The 22,033-nt window shown below is 37.0% G+C and overlaps 1 protein-coding gene across 1 annotated transcript; it reads left to right on the top strand.

The window, feature by feature from the left end:
* The first annotated feature begins 4,840 nt into the window (after positions 1–4,840).
* Positions 4,841–5,771, top strand: LOC145108602 (uncharacterized). The gene is made up of 2 exons (XM_079045637.1): positions 4,841–5,176; positions 5,402–5,771. The coding sequence occupies exons 1-2, from the start codon at positions 4,902–4,904 to the stop codon at positions 5,604–5,606; spliced, it is 480 nt and encodes a 159-aa protein (XP_078901763.1). The 5' UTR covers positions 4,841–4,901; the 3' UTR covers positions 5,607–5,771.
* The last annotated feature ends 16,262 nt before the right edge of the window (positions 5,772–22,033 follow it).

Here is a 22,033-nt window from a genome sequence, read left to right as displayed (position 1 = left end):
AATGGCATTTGGGGTGTTCTATTGAAAAGTTGATCATACTGCTTAATTAGTCTCATGGATTGGTCCAATTACACTCTCTCACCATATAAAACTCCAAGTCTAGATTAAACTCATTAAGTGGCGTCCAACTATCAACAAGTCTCTTGGGCGGTGAAGTGAGTGTCATCACTAATTTATTATAGGTATGTTTTAATGGAAAATGATTATATAAAACAACCAAACAAAGCCAACAGGAAGCTGGATAAGATACAAAGATACAGGAAGAAAAGCAAAATAGATAAAGGAACAAAGACAGTCTATAGAGTAAGGCAACACCACAGTTTATCAGTAGTAGAAACCAACAAAACAACAATCCACCTTTTTAAGATTTACCTTAGAACACCAAATTTTCGCTCAAGAAATAAAAATGAGCTTTATGAAATTAAATCGAATCTTTACGACACCAAACTTTTGCACTTGAATAACAATCCACTTCAAGGAAAAACGCACCAGATGAATAACAATCCACTTCAAGGAAAAATGCAGCAGATGAATAACAATCAACATTACACCTTGGAATAACATTTGACACCCTCCTTGGAACACTATAATTCACATTTTTACCCTCGAAATAGTGTCAAGTATTTTCCAATCACCGAATACTTTTAAATCATGCCTTGATATATATATATATATATATATATATATATATATATATATATATAGAGAGAGAGAGAGAGAGAGAGAGAGAAGCTTAAGTTATTTTGTTTTTACTAACTATTGTGTGCTAGAATGCACAGATCTGGACCACCGGATGGAATAAAATCAAAGGTTATGATTTGGGAGTCTATGATATTACAATATGGTAACATGCACCATATAATCACATAATTTTCAGCATAAGGGTATTTTAGTCAATTTACCTATATTAAAAAAGGAAAATTTCGGATTTTAAGGGATAATTAATTCCTTTATTTTTAAAAATCTGAATATTTTAAATTAATTCAAAATTAAAAATCCAATTTTATTATGTCAGAATGATAGAATACCAACCATAAACTAGTAAATATATTTTTGATTTTATTCTTGCAGAATACATTTCCAATGCATAATACATTTTATTCTTGTAGAATACATTTCCAATGCAGTTATATTTCAAATTCATACATATTCTTACAGACTAATATCTTTATACATTTTAATATAGTTATACATATTCTAACAGAATATCATCAAAAATGAATACAATTCTTAAAAAATAGCATTCTTGAATATACAATTATTAAACAAATATACTTGATCCTCTTCAATGGTCCATATAATCAACTTGATCTTCACATATATACTTGTTGAACTCGATTCCAAATATTTTCTCTTGTATGATCAATATTGAATTCCTTCTCCATGCAATTCTGAAAGAATAAGATACATTACTCGTTAGTATTACCAGTTAAACAAATATACTTGTTGTTAACAATTGTTTTTAAAGACATTCTAACAGAATACATTTATATAAATAAATTCTAACAGAATACATTACAGAATGCACTTAAATCATAGTCTTTTCTTCTATATGCATAAACATTCTAAAGTATGTATAAATGTATTCTGTCAGAATTACTAGCAACGCATGTTTTATGTAATATTTATATTCTCATAGAATGAACATGTGTTTGCATTATGATATGAAAAAAAATAAAGAATACAATTTCGAGTTCATTCTTAGAGAACAAACCTGTTGGATTAGTGTCTAAGCTCATAACTATTTTGGTATGTGCTTGACCCGATTGCGAGCATGGTCCTTTTGAGTTGCCTTCACGAAAGCAACTTGATAGGATGATTTATGGAAAAAGAGAATAATTATGATTTATTAATATATTTATATGAATAATATATTAAGAGAGAAATCATATTATTTAATTAATAATAGTCAAGAATTAATCAGAATTAATTTTATGGCTAAAAGACATTAATTAAATAAAGGGGACTAGAACTGTTAATTGTGTGATAGTTGGATATTGGGCTAATGGACTCCATAGAGGATGGAGTGGACGAAATCTATGGGGAAACCCATTAGAATTCGTCCAAGGCCTCCAAAGGAGGAGTCCATGGGCTGCTTAGGGCCTAAGCAGTCAGATTAGGGTTTCCTAGTTCAAAACCCTAATAGCCTCACATATTTAAAGACCCCTAGGGCACCAAAAACGTGGCTAAGCATTCCTTAGGGTTCTTGGACGTTTTTGGTGCCTCCTTCTCTTCTCCTAAGTCATCCTCTTGCTCTTGGTGTTTGTGAGCCATTAGAGGTGTGACACTTGTGACACTAAGCTTTCAGAAGCCAATTACAAGAAGGAATAGATTGTTATTGCTACATAACAATCAAAGGTAAGATCTAAACCCTATTCTTATGTTAATATTGATTATCACATGCTAGATCTAGGGTTTATGGCTTTGGATGATTATTGCATGTTCATTAGACAAACTAGATCCAAAGCTTTAGGGTTTGCATGTACACCATAGGAATGCTGTAGTGCTCAAAACCCATCAAAACCACACTCCACCTCTTTCTCATAGAATTAAAGGACCACTCTCATGTCGATAGTACCTGCCAAACACACTCCACCTCTTTATTTCTTCTTGGATCGTAGCTGTCAATGAATCAAACACTCAAGAATTCATTTGTTTGTCCTTCCTATCTATTGAACACTCAACCAAGATTATCTACTGAACACTCAACCAAGATTAACACTCCAACTCATTCCTTCCTTAAAAAGAGTTGGGATTGAATCATCAACACACATCTGCATTCATTCCCAGTCATGAATTCAAGAAACAAACACCCATGGATTCCCCTGTCAAATACCAAAACCCAAACAACCATGAGTTATATCCCATCCATTATCATAAATTTTTTCAGGAAAACCCAAACATCCAAATTTCCATGGATTCAAATCAAAATAAGATGAAGAAGAAGATCACCTATTGGCCATGGATGCTTCCGTTAACTTCCTCTTCCTTCGATCAGTCAAGAATCGAGACCCTTGTCCCCCTCAAACGTGTTGTTTTGCTGCTTCCTTTCTCCCTTCTGTGACAATGGCCAACAACCCCATTTTCGTGTTTTTCCTTTCCTGACAAACAAAGAAAAATAAACACTTCCCAATTTCAGTCTTTTGTTGTCATTCTCTCCCCCTAGTTGTTGGATTACCGGACCAGAGGAAGAAGAACAGGAGGCTGTCGGAGCATACCTCCGTCCACGTACCTGCAATCATCGGGAGCGATGCCCTCCTCTGCCTCTTCCCCATCAAAAGACATCGCCGAATACCGACCATCACAAACACCACCAGATTCCTTCCCCGTTCGCTCCTCGCTTCTCACTCGCGTTCACGGACCCCACAGCAGCGCCACTGCTCCTCCGCATCCCCTTCTTCAGCCTCATCGAACCCCAGAGTCCATCATCGACTGCGAGACGAGAGTATGTGCTCCCTTTTGGATCGGTCGATTGTAGAAGAAGAAGCAGAAGCGGTGGATCAGATTTAGGTCTAATGTTCTAAATTTATCTTTGTTTCTTGCGTGATATCAGAAATATTAATTATCTACCATAATTAATTATACAAAGATTACTATAATACCCTTAAATGATTTATTTAATAATTTATTTTTTCCTAAATTCCTATTGGTGCATTCATGCACACAATAGTTGTTAAAAACATTTGAACCTAACTCTCTCTCTCTCTCTCTCTCTATATATATATATATATATATATATATATATATATATATATATATATATATATATATATATATATATATGCATCATAGAAGCAATGTTGAAAGCGAGTAGATACAAAGAAAAGCATGAACTTATTTGTAAGAGTTGATTACATGTTATATAGAAACAACCCTAAGTATTGACATCTCAATTTCAATTAACTAAATCATGTTCCATAAACAATTTCCATGCAAGCTTATCAGGTACAGAAAAAAAAATTACAAAAAACACATGTCAAAAACTAAGAAATTGTTAATCATGTAGACTAAGCAGAAAATAAACAAAATTAAAACCCCAGAGTCGAGGGAAAAACTTGAAACAAATACATGCAATAAGACCCGAGTAAGAACGTCATGGATTTGATTGAAGATAATGAATCAAAATCATTTTTGAAAAAATGGTATTAAAGGTGGAGACAGGGGATTATGAAAGTTAAGTGTTATGAAGAATAAGACCTTTGTTCCTTTTTGTTGCAAATGAGATAAGGAAGAACACACATTTGTTGCAGATGAGATGATTATGAAGAGATACAAATGAGAATGAGAGCAAGAAGAAGCAGATCCAGAAGATGAAGATTTTGTTGCACATTTTTTGTTGGTATCATATAGCCTTAATGACGTCATCACTACCTGATATAAACATCAATACATATAATAATCAAAAAGTAATTTAAGCCTCAATGTTACAACCAATTTTGTATTAATCTTCGTATAATCTAAATTCTTATTAAAACACATAAACCACACAATGTTGTTTAAAAAATAGAAAATATTTTGCACCTAATTAATCAAAACACTAAAACATACAAAATCCTACAAACTTGAGCGGTTAAAGAAGCTTAAATTGAACTTGTAGGAAATATGAGATGAGGAAATGACACGTGGTAAAAGTGGTTTTGTTTATTAGATTAGGAGAAGACAAATAAGTTTACTAATCAAACTATATAAAAAAAAATATAATTACCATTCTAAATGGAGACAAAAATCAAATTTCATAATCATTTAAATTATTAACCATTTAAAAAAAAATCCTGACTTGTATCAAATTGTTCTTTTACATATAATATAAGATAACGTTTTAGTGGCTACAATGAGCAAATGAAATATATAGATGTACAAAAATATAATTCAACTACGTTGATTGTTTGTTACCAAAGAACATGGAAGGCCTCCATTTCTATGTGCCCAATCAAGTACTCAAATTAGTTCCTGTTCCCAATTATCACAATCCTAAACCCGCAACCAATCACTCCTTACCCTCTTTTTCATCGACCAAAACGACCATAAAGCTCACTTCTAGGGTTTATTATCGCAATCGAGGAGGAATCATAAGAGCTTCTTCAGAAACAATGGCCACTGAGAAATTAGGAATTAAGATCGTTAAGAACCCGCCGGAATCAAAGCTCGCTGATCTCGGCGTTAGATCTTGGCCCAAGTAATTCCTCTTTTTTCTCACTTATTTATTTATTTGAATTAGGTTATCGACAAATACATATGTATTTGTTGGATTTTGAGTTACTTTTGACTTGAGGGAATCAATCTGAGAAACTCTAAAATCGGAACTTGAACAAATTTTGGATATTTGTATGTTTTATAGGTTTTTCTTCCTTCACTTGTGGTGTTGTTGTTATGGAAAACTGATGTAAAGTGTTGGGAATAGGTGGGGATGCCCTCCGAGCAAATTTCCATGGACGTACTCTTCGAAAGAGACATGCTACCTTCTGAAAGGGAAGGTGAAGGTTTACCCCGAAGGCTCTGATGAGGCGGTGGAGATCGGCGCCGGTGACTTGGTGGAGTTTCCCAAGGGTATGAACTGCACTTGGGATGTTTCAGAAACCGTGGACAAACATTACCAGTTTGAGTAACATCTCGGATTCAAGTCATTCTGCTCGTTTATGACTACGCTATGTGATTTGTGAATTATTGTTTTGTTTTGTTTCATGTATTAAATTTTGAAAAAACAAAACACAACAGCTAATCTTATTACTACAGGCATTGCCAAAATCATCCAAAGGACATTGTTTTGATGATTTTCTTTGTTGAGTATCGTATTTTTTCAGATGTTTTCTATGAAAATATGGGCCCCATAATATGAATTATGAAGGTATAAGATGCATTATTTTTCTTTTTCTTTTGTTTTATAAAAAAGCTAAGGTGTTATATATGTATTTTCGTAATTGTCAAAACATGTTCAAATATCAGATTCTAAGGTTATTATTTAAATGTTTATGGATATTTTCAGTAAAAATGTAAATAAATAAATGATGATATCAAATACCTTTATTAAATAAAGAAGAAAGATTTACATAGACAAGCAACAAATGACAGATTCTAAGATTATTATTTAAATGTTTATGAGTATTTTCAATTCGTTTCAAATATCAGATTCTAAGGTTATTATTTAAATATTTATAAGTATTTTCATGTTAAAAATGTATTTATCCTCTTTTTCGCCAAATGACTTTCTACAGACCATACCCAACTTCAAACGTTCTAGCATTCTACCCCTAATGAAAAACATAGAACATGGAGGGCTTATGGTGAGATTAAAGAGGCTATAATAGCTAAAGAAAAACAAGTTTGACACTTAATTTTACTATGTTTGTATAGCAAGGGGGTGATGAGTAATACAAAATCTAAAATCAAGGAAAATGAGAAATTGATAAAAAGAAGCAAGAGAGTAAATCATGGAACAATAGATACGAAATTCTAAAATATTTGTTTCAAAGCATCTCGGTGATATAAGGTTTGAGGAGAAAGTGATAAGACCACTTTCATTTTTTTCATAAGGTTTGAGGAGAAAGTGATAAGACTATCTCCAACCTACTTTCATTTTTTTTCCCAAAAAATGAAGTAAAAAATAAGGTAAATAGTGTTTCATCTCCAACCCTATTTTATTTTTACCCAATTTTTACCCCAAAAAAGTATATTCCTAGTATATTCTAATCTTCCAATTTATATAAATTATCATACACATCCCTTCTACTAATTTGGTTTTAACAAATATATAATTTATATTTTTTTTCATTACAATAATATCAAATGAATAATATTATATTTATAATACTTAATTATAAGCTTTTGTAAAATATGTTATTGTGTTTTAAAATTCAATATGTTTTTAAATTTTTATATAAATTTGATAAACAAAGAACAAACTTTATATTTATAATTAATTAATATAACTTAATATATAACACAATATTCTAAGTATTAAATATTATATTTAAATTATTGGTAGCAGATGAAAATAAACTAGAAATGTATAAATATATAAAAAGAGGGACTAAAACCGACAACTCAAAGTTTATCCCCATTTTGGGGGAAATGAATAGTATAACACCAAATAGGGTGTTATACTATTCATTTCCCCAAAAATAGGGGAATACATGGGGTAGGGTTGAAAAGGAATGAAGGAAGAACTTGGGGAAATAATGGAAAATAGGAGTGAGTTGGAGATGCTCTAAATGATAAGGTAGCATGGCTTGATGGGAATCTATATGAATTTCTAAAATGGCATATTATAGATGAATGAGTAGTATTATTTAGTAAATTAGTATTAGTTTGTCTTCTATTTAACAATGTTATGTAATGCATTTTAATATATAAATGTTATGTAACAGTTTGTTTGTTTGTTTGTTTTTTTTTGGATTACAAAATGTGCTTTATGTTTTATCTACCAACATAATTTTTAAGTTTTGGCAAATGCGGGCGATTTAAAACATAATGAAATAACAATGTTTGTTCCTATTATGATATGTTCAAGTCAACAGTTGGATAAACGATTTGACTTTGTGACCCGCTACCTGGATAATCGATTTGGCTTTGTGATCCGCCACCTGAAGCCTCTTTCATACTCAATGTATATTTCTTACTTGATTTTTCAATGTAAATGGATCTTTATGGGTTGGGGTAAAAGATGGAAATTGTTTCTAGTATGACTTTTTTATGGATCGAACACACTATTTGATGATTGACCCTCCTCTTGCGATGAAATACAGTCAGTACGTGTGGGCCTTTCATGTTGATGTTTGTCCATTATTGGTGCTTTAACAATCACTAGACCATCGAACTTCACCCATCTAGAAGGGGTAGGAAGAGAGTTCACGAATTCCTCATATGTATGACGATAACAATCTATATGACATGATGTGATAGCCATGTTGTAACAATCATCATGTCTTAAATATTTTAAGATGTTTATGGCATGGTCACACGATAAGCTAGTGCCATTTTAGACATGTACAAGTTCTTTCGTTGAAATCAACATTGTAGTTATCTTAGAAGTCCAAGACCTCAAATCTTGAATTTGAAATCAAAAAGACCATCTACTTAGTACTTTTTTTCTACCTACCTTCTTATATTTGTCCACGAGGTAAGCCTAGTTTTTGCTTTTGTTGTATAAAGTACTAAATAACACTGTTAAGTTCAATGTATATCAAATGGAAAACTCAATGCGTGTTGAATTTACCCGCTTTGTTCATATGTTAAAAAACCATTGTTGCATTGTCATGGAGAAGAACTCTTAAAACATCATTATTGCCATCTCCCTAGCATCTCTGGATAACTTGTTGATGGCTCTGTGCTGTTTGATTCCATCAGATTATAGCGAAGACTGGGAAAATATGTCCTTGGTCATTTTTTTGGATTTCCGACTCTTAAGTATTCCTATTTTTCAAGTGGTCGATATGTCTTTAGTAAAACACCTCAACAAACAAGAAAACTCTTAAACACTATAGTCGCCAATTCTCAACATTTTGACCCCACCAAGATATGAAAAAAGACATGCACCATAAAGTCAATGAAGTGTCCACATGCAACATTGAGTCAAAACTTACAAATTTGACATTTGTTGTCCAAAAGCTAGCAATGGATGGTACTCCATAAGTCATGGTGTATGGTATTTATACAACAATGGGCCATCCAACGGATATGTGCCCCATTCTTTAAGAGGATGCAGAGGATGTTAATGCTATGGGAGGCTATCAAGGTCAACATGGAAAGCCTTTGGAATACCAAAATTCTTATAATTCAAGTTGGAGACCAAATCCAAATTTGAATTATCTCACATACCACTTCCTCAAAATGCTTTGACCAGACCTCCATACCTACTAAAACAAAATCACTAACAACAACAACAACAACAACACCAACCACATTAGAAAACCAAGCCTCACCATCAACGACATCATCAATAACATTACCAACAACCTCAATAAACCCACCAATTTAACCTAGTAACTATAGAATGTATCTTGAAGACATTGTAAAGTCTCTTGCCACTAACACCAAGCAATTCCAAAAAGAGACAAGGACTATATCTCCAACTTATAATTCAAGTTGGAGACCAAATCCAAATTTGAATTATCTCACATACCACTTCCTCAAAATGCTTTGACAAGACCTCCATACCTACCAAAACAAAATCACTAACAACAATAACACCAACCACATTAGAAAACCAAGCCTCACCATCAACGACATCATCAATAACATTACCAACAACTTCAATAAACCCACCAATTTAACCTAGTAACTATAGAATGTATCTTGAAGACATTATAAAGTCTATTGCCACTAACACCAAGCAATTCCAAAAAGAGACAAGGACTATATATCCAACTTAGAAGCTCAAATGGGATACCTAGCCACTTCTTTAAGCAAGTTAGAAACCCATGGCAAACTCCCTTCCCAAACTGAAAAGAACCCAAATGTTAATACGGCTACCTTGAGAAGCGGAAAAGAAACCATGGAGAATAGTATAAAGAAGACTTCACGAGAAGAAGAGGAAGCTATAGAGGTTGTCCCAATTGAAGAAAAATTGTTAAGAGCAATGTTCCAATCGAGATCCAAAAGAAAGCCACTTCTTTAGTCACTCAACCACTTTGGCCTTCTCTCCTAGCAACTTCAAAGAAGAAGGAGGAGGAAAAAGAGATATTAGACACCTTCCGTAAGGTGGAGGTAAACATTCATTTACTTGATGAAATTACGAAAATTCCAAGATGTGAAAAAAATTCAAAAGAACCTCTCACAAACAACAGAAAGTTGCAAGGGAATGAAAATATTTCTATGAGTGAAAACACGTCTCTGGTTTTACAATGAAAACTCCCACCAAAATGTAAATATCCTAGAATGTTTACGATTCCTTGCAATGTATGGGATGTTAACATTAATAATGATATGCTTGATCTTGGTGACTCTGTTAATGTTATTCTCTATTCGGTATATGAATCGCTAAATGTTGGTACTTTTAACGAAACACGTGACATAGTTTTATATGTGATAAGTTAATCGTGTTTCCTAGGGGTATCTTAGAAGATATTTTAGTACAAGTGAACCAATTGGTCTTCCTAAGAATTTTTATGTGATTGATTTAGAGGAACAAGATTCCTCCAAATCAACAATACTATTGCTTTGAAGATCGTTATTGAAAACGGATTGAACAAAAATTGATGTGCATGTAGGAAATATGACAATGGAGTTTGATGGCAAAAAGATTAATTTTAACATTTATGATACTATGAGATATCCTAGTGATGTTTCTTCTTTATATTTTGTTGATATTATTAATCCACTAAAGTAAAATTTGTTTGAGTTAGAGATGGTTTAGAGCAAAGGGTTTGATTGTGGAGAGTTTGAAAAGAAGCTGAAGTTATATTTATTGGATCCCAAGATTGAAGAAATAGCTAACAAGTTGGAAGTGAACTAGTTTACCAAATATGATGTTAAGCCAGTTGATTTGCCTCAAACTCACACAAAACTACCCCCCCTTCCATTTTCCAACCACTAGAGCTCGATTTGAAAGTGTTACACTAACACTTGAAGTACGCATACTTAGGAAAAGCTCACACTCTCATGTTCATTATTTTTACCCACTTGACTGAATTTGAAGAGAAGCAACTCATCAAGGTATTTAAAGAGCACAAGGAAGTAATGGGATGGATGATCGCATACATTAAATGATTGAGCCCTTTGTCACACCCCCGTTCGAGGCAACGAAACATATTGGGTTGTGAGACTTAGTTCATGGATCACAAGTAAACTGAATATATAGCACAAGTACAACAATAAAAAAAACAACATTTGTATTCCATCTTGATGTTTGAATACATGGTTCTTACAGATAATAGTATAGTACATGAATTGCCTTAAACATGTAGTCAGACATAACAAAAACTAGTAAACTAGATAGCTTGAAATCCATGACTAATCCGTCATCTGATTTGCTTGATTACTGATTCCCTGAGAATACATGTAGTTTGAGGGTCAACACAAGGTTGGTGAGAGTCCCAGGCTTTAAAGGTTATCTCTAAAACATCCTATGGTTGGTTTTATTTCATTCTAACCTCTATAAATGAATCCATGATGGTTCGTTTTTGTTATGAATTAAAAATAAACTTGTTATTTTTAAAGTCTTCCGTTGCCGGTTTTTGTGAAAAACAAACTTTTATTTCGTATCAAAACCCAACAACGTCATCATTGATCGACCTCCTTTTGAGATGCTCTACGGGAGAAAGTGTAAGACCCCAATATGCTGGGGGTGAGGTCGGTCAGCGTGTCATAGGGAGTACCGAGGTTGTACTCAAGATGACAAAATTGATTCAACAGGATCACAACAGACTTCAGACAACTCAGAGCCCTCATAAAAGTTACGAAGATAGATGTCGGTCAGACTTGGAGTTCCAGGTTGGGGATATGGTGTTCCTGAAGGTGTCACCTTGGAAAGGTGTCATCCGATTCAGGAAGCGGGGCAAGCTGGGCCCCATGTATATTGGTCCTTTCATGGTGTTATCCCGGGTGGGCACGGTTGCGTATCGTTTGGATCTGCCAGCGGAACTTAGTCAGATTCATAGGAATTTTCATGTCTCTCAGCTGCGGAAGTGTTTGGTTGATGATTCCGCACTGGTTCAGTTTGAGGACATTCAGGTGGATGATCACTTGAATTATATTGAGAGACCGGTGGCGATCCCTGACAGGAGGACGAAGCCTTTGCGAAATAAGGTTGTGGATCTCGTGGAGGTGCAGTGGAAACACCAAAAGGGTTCAGAATGGACGTGGGATCCAGAGGACGAGATGAAAGAGCGTTACCCCGAGTTGTTTGAGATGGCGGACTTCGAGGACAAAGTCTAATTCAAGTGGGGGAGAGTTGTAACGCCCTGATCTTGAGCTAAAGGAGGAAGAAGGAAGAAGAAAGAAGCAAAGATCAAGCAAGAAAGTCTCTATTCTTCCCCTAGCACTCTTTTGGACCTTTGTAAGTGTTTAAGACTCGATTTTTATCATGCTAGGTTGCTAGATCTTGAGTTTTGTCCCATTAACTTCTTGTTCTTGTTTGTTGAGATGATGAGATCTCATAAAATTTGCAACTTTATGAATCTCTAGGTCATTTGGAGTATTTTGTGCCATGGATCAGGAGTTTGGTTGGGTTTTTGGTCCATGCTTGAGAATAGGTCATAAGACCCTCATTTTGACCTAATATGGGTTCAAGACATGCATTGGACATGCATGTCTATAAAGCACCAACTTTTAAGTTAGTTTTGGTGCTAGAATCACTTCTGGAAAAGGATGGATTTCAGACCTTATGGAATAAGTGCTTATTGGTTAAGTTCTTGCATTATTAAGCCTTTTTGGGACCTTTGGATGGTCCTAATGGATCAAGTTAGAAACTTTATCCTTCAAGATCACATTTTGGACCAGATCTGAGTCTTAGGATTCTTGGAATCGAAGAAAACAGCTTAATGCATTAAGTTGTTGGAACCTCGGCAAACACGACGTGGTCCTAGGTCACCAAGGCATGACGGCTGGGATTTTCCCGCCTATTTGGTCGTACGTGAACCACGTCGTGGTGGTCGGCTGGTGTCAGCATCGGCTGTTGACTTTGACCGATGACCTTGGGAGTTGACTTTTGACTTGTGGTTGTTGTTCAGTTGTTAATGTCTTGGTAGAAAGATTAAGGTCTCGCCTTGTGTGATTATCTAGGTGGCACCTAGCACCTGTTGTGGGATTTTGAGAGCGTATTGACTTTTGAGATGCTTTACGAGGTGAGTTTCCTCCACGGTACTCGTTGGTCGAAGACACCAATCACGGCCCACTAGATTATTTTAGTAGGATAATAGTTATCTTCGTGACAATTTCATGTCATGTCTATTTATGCATGTTGTCTTCGTGACTTTCGCTGATATGATTGTATTCTTAGATGAAGGGGGTGAAATAGACCTAGTACCAGTTGAAAGATACCGAAGGAGGTGAAATAGACCCAGTATCGGTTGAAAGATACCGAAGGGGGGTGAAATAGACCCAGTACCGGTTGAAAGATACCAAAGAGGGTGAAATAGACCCAAATATGTTTTGACTGTTATGTATGTATGGTATAGGGTATTTTGGGGGACCTCACTAAACTTTATGCTTATAGTTTTTAGTTTATGTTTCAGGTACTTCCAGCTCGAAAGGGTAGGGCCCGGCTTGATCGCACCGCATCCGCCAATGTTTTCCTCATTATGTGATTTTGGGATTTATACTATGATATTATTTCACTATGATACACTTTTGGTTGTTTTGGACATGATTATTGGATGTTTTGAAATGAATTTAAAATGAAATTTTTGGGATGTTACACTAAAAATCGAAAATCCCTTTATCTCTCCCTTTCGATTTCACCACAACCTCTAGTTGTCGTCGTCCCTGCTGTATGTTTTGATTTTCCGATGGTAGTGGTGGTGGATCACCTCCTCTAGTTATCACCGTCGCCTTTGTGTTCGTTGTAAACCCTAGTCGTTGCCTCCATCTATGCTTTGTCTTTTGATTTTCAGAGGGTGCGATGGTGGTGGCAATTTTCAGGTTTGTGTGTGTTTTTATGGTAATGCTTGTAGTGGTAAATGGTGGTGGTTGCTTCCAGTGGTAAACATTAGGGTATATTGTGGTGGTGGTGATCTAATGTAGGCAAGGATGACCTGTTGTAGAAGGGAAAAAATGAACAAATCTTCCCAAATATTAGGCATTAACGTACCAAAAATCATTACAATGACAAAACCGATAAAACTTGAAAAACTTAATGATTTTTATGTCAATAACCCTAATATAAATTAATGCCACATGATTCATTTTGACCCGTAAAACTAAGATTAGCAGTGATATTACCATATTATTAACATGTCAAACAAGTTTACTGGTAAAACATATACGAAAATAAAATAATTATCTAAATAGAGACAAAAACCAAAGTTCGTTACTCATTTAGCTAATTAACCATTTTTTAAACCGCATAGATTTTATAGACCCTAAATTGCCATCCTTCTTTTGTATTTCACAAATTGTGATGTGAGTTCATTAAATATTTTTAAATATTATTTTATCGAACAATATTTAAGGATTTTTTTTATAAGTTTTGTATGGATAACAATATAGCATGACTAAGAAATGATGGTATATGTTTTTAGTAAGCATTGTATATGTCAAACAAGTTTACTGGTAAAACATATACGAAAATAAAATAATTATCTAAATATAGACAAAAACCAAAGTTCGTTACTCATTTAGCTAATTAACCATTTTTTTAAACCACATAGATTTTATAGACCCTAAATTGCCATCCTTCTTTTGTATTTCACAAATTGTGATGTGAGTTCATTAAATATTTTTAAACATTATTTTATCGAACAAGGAATTTTTTATAAGTTTTGTATGGATAAAAATATAGCATGACTAATAAATGATGGTATATGTCTTTAGTAAGCATTGTATATATACAAAAAATGTTTTTTTCTTTTTATCTGAACAGTGTCTACATGTTAATAAATGACAAATTTATCTTTTTTATTTAAAGGGCTTTTGACTTAAAAGTCCCTAAGTTTTCCAAATTTGTTTGGTTTAGTCGCCACGACGAATTTTGGTGCGCCAATGCTCAACATTTGGGCTCTTTTTGTCAAAAACACCATTTAGCAGGTTTGGAGCGGGTCATCCGATGACATCCAACTTGTTAAAGAAATACCCTCATAAAAAAGGGAATCCCAACGACTTTCGTCCCCCCCTCCCTCATTTATGTAGCCCTTCTCCCGCATATACGTAGCTCTAATCAGAGCATCTTCACGCACCAATGACTACATCGTCTTCAAACTCAGCAACTTCACGCAAAACAAAACTTGTTAAATGCTATTGTGGTGTTGTGTGCTACGTAGTAGTGTCAAGAACACCAGATAACCCTGGTAGAAAATTTTGGGGATGCCCTAATTTCAAGGTATTTTGTAATTTTTGTGTTAAATTGAATTGATTACTATTAGCAGGGTTTTAGGTTTTTGATTACACGTTTTTCTCCCTTTTAATTTGTAGGAGTCTTCAAGGTGTCGTTTTTTCAAGTGGGTGGATGAATGTGGGAACAAATCTAACCAACAAGAAGATGAATTGATGGGTTTGATGAAGATTGTTGCAGGGTTGTTAATGTTTATTGCAATAATGCTTGTAATTGTTGTCCTAAAAATGTAATTCATGTATTATACTTTTGCAATGTGGTTGGTAATGTAATGCAATTGTGTTTTGAACTGGAATCACTGTAATTTAGGCAATGATAATGTAATGGTAATCCTTTTTGTAGTCTTTCTAATTTGGTATGTGCAAAGTTGTAAATGGTAACCCAATTTAGGCATTGAATAATATGCACTGAATAATATCAATAGAGGGAAGTTTAGGCATTGAATAATGTCATGACATAGGGAAATTTAGATGATATAATTCATACAAAATTAAGATGTTTTAATCCATACCAAAGTATGATGCTATAAAGCATAAAAAACCAAATGTCAGATGTTCTAATCCACACCTAAGATGCAATTAACCAAACCTAGTGTAAGATGCTATAATCGAATAATAGTACCATAAACCATATTTCATAGAAAAGGGTGTGCATTACATAATGTTTCATATAATGTTTCATGTAGCAATCATCCAATTGTGCCAAAAATCCTATCAAACAAGCCTATCAAGGCAACATATAAGGCAACACATATGATAATTGGATGTTTGCTGCAAAAACCAGGAATAACAAAAGATATACAAAAAGAAGGCATCATATGCCAGTGATTAACATCCCACTTAACCCCTTTTCATAATCACTACCCAACTAATCCAACTTGACAGGTTTGGTAGCACTGGAACCACTACCATCTTTGTCATACACAGTCTTCTTCAACTTTAGCTTCAATATCCTCTCAGAAGGTTTCCTTTTCCTATGCACAGGTTTGGTAGACAGGTTTGGCAAGTTATTGACTCTATCATCCACTCCCTCAACAACAGCTTCAATCCCTGCTTCCACTTGTACCTCATCCACTACATGGTTATCAGCTGCAACCACTCCTTCATCATCACATTCACTCCATGCTTCCTCCCCTGCATCAACTCCTCCATCATCAACAAACACATCAACATCATCTGGATGACCTTCTTGATCTTGTAATTCCTGTTAAGGCAATATATGACATGTAATTACAATATGGGATAAATAGAATAAAATTGAATTTAAGTAGAATAAATAGGAGATTAATTACCAGTTCAACAGGTGCCATGTCATCTAATGGCATTGTGTGACAACCCGAAATATTAGGATCAAGCAGGGTCTAAATTGTAACCCTATCACAATGAGAACCTTGAAAATCATGAGAGCATAAGTGCATGTATAAGGAAGTATACACTTTGAAAGTCACATATAAGGTAACCTCTTGGAAAAGTAAACAAGTTAAGCAAGACACAGTGGTACAAATAAATTGGGATTCAATTTACAATGCAATCAAACAAGGATCACATGGTGTAGACACAAGAACGTGTAATTGTGTCACAATCTTGAGCAATTAAATTATAAGGACAATATAATTGTATTTGCTATTGATTAATACCATAAAAACCTTCCTAGGACCCATCTAAGACCATGAACTACCCCAAGAACCAAAGCTAGGCCGTAAACACTTAGATATTTTAAGTGTTTACGGATTATGAGCTGTATTTGGCCATTTTTCCATGCAATCTCGAATCTTTATAAATTATCCAACAGTCCTCCAAGCAAGCATCAAATCAACCCCACACTCTTTGTAACGCCCCGATTCTCAGGTATTAATATTGTGGCTTTAATGTTTAAGTTTCAAGGTCTACTCGATGAGTTGGCTGCCTTGACTCGTCGAGTAGTAGCGGGTTTGGGACACGTGTTTAAGTGACCAACTCGCCGAGTCGGAAGAGTGACTCGACGAGTTGGAGCTGGAGGGTGAAACCCTAATTTCCGGGGTTTTGCACTCTATTTAAAGAATCATAAGCCTCCTTCAGCCTCTTTACAGTCCCTTGAGAGCTCAACAAAACCCTAATATGTGTGTGTGTGCTCCATTGTGTGTTTTAAGCTTTGGAAGAGGATTCTTGGGGAGAAGAGCTTGGGGAAAACAAGTGGATTGAAGCAAGGAACTCGTGGGAATCAAGATCTACTTCATTTGGCATCTTTTGGGAAGGTATTAAGCTGTTATCTTAACCCCCCATTTCATTCTAGACCTCTTTTGGGTGAATTTTAGGGCTTGTCTAGTATAATAAGAAGCCATTCACGGGTATAAGCTAAGATCTGAAGTTGTAACTTCAGATCTGGACCTTCCTTAGACTCTAAGTCCATAAAATTTCATCTTTGGAAAGCATGAACCTTCCCTCTAGTGTGAGACTTCTTTGAAAGTTTGGTTTTTGTCATTTTAAGGCTTTAGAGCTTTGCATGCGTGTAAAGTTTGCAACTTTACGTGATAAACATGCCTTAGAAGCTTGGATCTGTAATCTGGAACCTTGGCATGGCTTAAAAAATGTCTGCATGAATGAAGGTCTGCAAGGACTCGGCGAGTTACATAGTCAACTCGGCCAGTCATATGAAGATGGTCGTGAACTCGTCGAGTTGATGAACAAACTCGGCGAGTCCGTTGAAGATTGCCTTGAACTCAGCGAGTCGTTCGAAGACTCGGCAAGTCGGCTAGGGTTTCTACCAATTCTTGGACACGTATGAACTCGGCGAGTTAAAGGGGAACTCGACGAGCCAATCAAGGATTTCACAACTTCTCGAGTTCAGGAAGGACTCGGCGAGTCGGTGAGCTGCACTCGACGAGTCGAGTCAACATGGACTGTTGACTTTGACTGTGGACTTTGAATTTAACCAAGAGTTGACCAGATGACTTCTTAGAGTATTCTGGTAATTTGGAGATTTACGAAAAAGGGTTTTATGGTAACGATAGGTGGTGGAGTTCGTGTTGGTGATCCGGGAGTTGAGCTTTCTAGTTTAAGACGACAGTTGCAAGGTGAGTTATCCTCACTATACTAAGGGGTCTAAGGCACCAAGGCCGGCCCATTGGATGTGTTATCCTAGCACTATTGGATGTTGAGTATGAGTCAGTGTTGCATGTTAGTGGTTATTCCAGTTAGGTGGATCTGTAGGACTACCTATGATGTTATATGATTATTGCATGCTCAGTAGTTATGTTATGTGTTACATGTTATGTGGGATGGGTTGAGGTTGTACTACTCCGTGCGGTAGCCAACAAACCCTAGAGTATTCCAGATATGAGCTGAGGGCCCGGTAGGCATTCCAGACTCATACTGAGGACTCGAGAGCATTCCAAATATGAGCTGAGGGCCCGATAGGCATTCCAGACTTGTACTGAGGGCTCGGTGGCATTCCAGATACGAGCTGAGGGCCCGGTAGGCATTCCAGACTCGTACTGAGGGCCCAGGGGTAATCCAGCTCGTAAAGCTGTGGACCCATTGTATGCTGTTTCAGTTTGTTATGATATGTTATTACTGATATGGTTATGTGGACAGTATGTGTATCAGTATTTTGGGGGTAACTCACTAAGCTTTCGGGCTTACAGTTTCAGTTTAATGTTTCAGGTACATCAGGGGATCGCGGCAAGGCGAAGGCATGATCGTACAGCTCCTCATATTATGTTCATGTTTCTGGGAATACTCTGATAAATAATATTTTGAAAACAAAGTTGTAATGTTTTGATGAACTTGACATGTTTTAAAAGTTTAAATTGGTTTGAAATTTTTGGGTGTTACAAGTTGGTATCAGAGCCTTGGTTTGAGTGAATTGAAGGAACACTCGTGTAACTCCAGTCTCAAATCAAGGAAAGGATTTTCAAAAGGTTTTCAAAATAAGTAAATGAGGATGCAGGGTGTACGATCAGCCGGAGCCAGTAAGTAGACCCCAAAATACCATACAAGTTATTTGATATTATGTGATATATTAGAACAGCATGCTAGTAATAAGATAGGGATCCTCAGGAATCGTATGATATAATTTTCTGATCTTTGATGCCTTATCTTATGTAGAGTACCTCATTGATTGTTTGTGACTCTTTCGCGTGTGAACTAACTATTGGGTGAATACTCTAAGTCACATGCTACATGGGTTTAGGGGTCTTAGGGTAAGGGATTTGATCCTGCTGCGTAGCTCTTGTCTGAGTCCAACCGTTGTGGGATTAAATCTTTTAGTCTAAGATTGTTTAAGCCGTGCGGTATGTGATTGTATTCATGCAATAGTTAACTGGCACCAATGGAGGGTCGTGTGGCAGTTCATGGATGGGTAAGTTGTAGGGGACCGATAGGTCAGTTGTGAGATGGTTAGCCTTCCTCTAGGAGTGAGGATTGAGTGTTCTCTATGATATGTATGTTGTTATGGTGTTGTGGTGATACTTGAGACAAATATGGGTAGGTGTGGAAGGTAGTATGGGCCCGTACTACTGAAAACACAGGACCCATACGCGTAGCAAGGAAGTCACAACCCCTAGGGATTAGTTGGGAGTAGGTTCCCCGTCGTGTATGCGGATTATCTGATATCTTCCTGGTATATGTTCAGTATGGTGATGGCGAATCGATTTGAGGCGGGATCCGGATCAGGATCGGGAGCGAGTGGCCAGGGTAGGCCGGTATTGTCCGTCAATCAGATACGGGAGATGATTTCCGTGGAGGTTTCTCAAATTTTGCGAGAAGAATTGTTCGGTGTCGTGGACCGGGTCACCGTCAGGGTGATCGCCAAGTTCGAGGAGCAAGTTGCAGCGTTGCAATCTGTGAGAGATGTTGCTACCGGGATGGCTACTGGGGGAGTGCCAGTGGTGGGGTCACAACTAGGAAAGAGGAGGAGGGACTCTTCAGCAGAGGACGAAGAGTTGGAGGCAGCTAACCTAAGTACTGGAAGTCAGGAGGGTCAGGAGGTGTGTGGCAAGTGTGGGGGAACCCACAGATTTGCTTGTCACAAATTCAGGTGCTATAAGTGCGGGGAGAAAGGGCATGTGCAACGGGATTGCAAGAAGGATCAGATATGTTTTCACTGTCACCAGCCAGGTCATTTCAGATCCAGCTGTCATGCGATGAGGACGGAAGGAATTCAGATTCCAGCGGTCATCATTCCTCAGGAGGTCAAGGTCGAGCCGCAAGAAGTCTCTGGTATGTAATTGGAAAACTCTATTCTGTAATAATATTGTGGTCAATCGTCCGTGATTGGTATTTATTTTGTCTTGGAATATTGTTGAATATGGATAAGCAGTAATTTCGGGTTAGTTGCCTGTCCTGTCTGATCTATGTGTTGTGGAGTTTCATGAGTTGATAGGACATTGGAGGTGTCAGGAGAAATTTATTATCAAAGGATTGTAGGTGAATAGAGTTCAGGGATTCATTAGAAGAGGCGGTAAAATGTGGGAGGTCTGCGGTTAGGGTCCCACAGAAGGATTATTCAGCATTGTCAGGGATCAGTGGTTTTGGCAGCCGTTCGTGATTGACGGGCGAAAGCACCAAGGGAAGTAGCTCGTCGCCAAGGTATTAGTTGGAGTATCTATCTTTTGGTCTTCAGGACTTGGGTGTGGGGTCATTCAAATATTTGTGACTGTCGGTTTCACTGGGATTCAGGAAGTGTTCATCTGGTTCTTAAGGTGTGTGGTCAATCGGGATTGGCTAGTAATGGAGCGCTAGTTAGAAGAGTAGGTTGTTATTGGATCGATCGTTGGACAGTGAGAAGGATTAGGAATTCTCCAATTTTCATATATTGTGAAGACTTAGTCGAATCTAAGTGGGGGAGAATCGCCCCGGGATACAGAAGCACGAGCGGTGTCGAAAATGGGTTAAGTTATGTATCGTGGTCAGAAAGAAAGGCGGCCCAAGTGGCTGTTTGGTTTGAGGGTTGTGTGAGTTGAGAGTTCGGTAAACTTCCCAGCATGTGTATCGCGTCTTCTCGGTGCTTGATAGCAGAATTTGGGGAATCAGTTTGGGGCTCCAGTCATGAATTGAGTTCAGTTTGGATGTTCAGTCGGATGTGTGATAGATTGAGGGTAAAGTATCAGACTGCGTTGTGTTAGAACGAAAGTGTTGTAAGACTGCGGGGGGAGGGGGTGGCCGTAGCATTCACTAGCGGTTAGATGGTGTGGGAAGTGTTGTGAGGCTGCGAGATGATTTGTAGTATTCACGGATTCTTACAGACAATCAGGTCAGGGTGGGCCTGTTTGCAAGATTGTGGGTAGACCATAGCATAATCAGAATCAGGAAAACGGTAGGTCGTTGGAGACCGGACATGATGTAATACTACAGTATTCTGGTAGCGTTCACTTTTCGTATATGACTCGATGGTGTCAGGTTGTCCGGCTGCTATGATCAATGGATCAGAAGGATTGATAGAGCCATGAGTGGCGATATAGTTAGGGCGGTCATTGCTAGACGAGGTTCCTCCGGGAGTCGCGTGGGACGACTGTGAGATTATCATTGGCTCAGCAACCGGTCAGGACTTCGGTATTCCAGATAAGTTGGGACCAGGGAGGTCTCAGTGGACTTCGAAAGCAACCAGAAGACAGCCTACTATTTCGGTCAGTTTCTGTGATCAGGGCGACATTAACTACTTGGGTTTTCAGGTGTGCAAAAAGTATCTATAAGCGTTTGCAGATCTATGTACGGGTATTGAGTATGCTGCTATGCTAGAGCAATCAGTAGGTCTGTCCCCAAGTATTGAACATGTTGATGGAGTATGCCGAAGACTCTGTATGGGTTTTGTTAGTTATGTGATCAGGTTCTAAGAATATATGTGTTATGGACTAGCAACTTGTTCTGCAAGTGGACAGTGTAGGGTGAGGTTTCAGCACTGTGACGTTTGTTGGTGTTGTGAAGGACATTGTTTAGGCCCTCTTGGGCAATGGAGGAAGTGAGTGCCTCCAGGATGGAGTGCTGGGCATCTGAAGCGACGACAGCGGTGTCGATAGGTTATCGGAAGCATTCTAGTCATGAGCTGAGGGCCGGAGAGGGCATACCAGGCTCA

This window comes from Lactuca virosa, chromosome 4 (assembly GCF_052849685.1).
Source record: "Lactuca virosa cultivar CGN04683 chromosome 4, Lactuca_virosa_CGN04683_v6, whole genome shotgun sequence".
Classification (NCBI taxonomy): Eukaryota; Viridiplantae; Streptophyta; class Magnoliopsida; order Asterales; family Asteraceae; genus Lactuca; species Lactuca virosa.
This window is presented reverse-complemented; position numbering and strand designations above follow the sequence as displayed.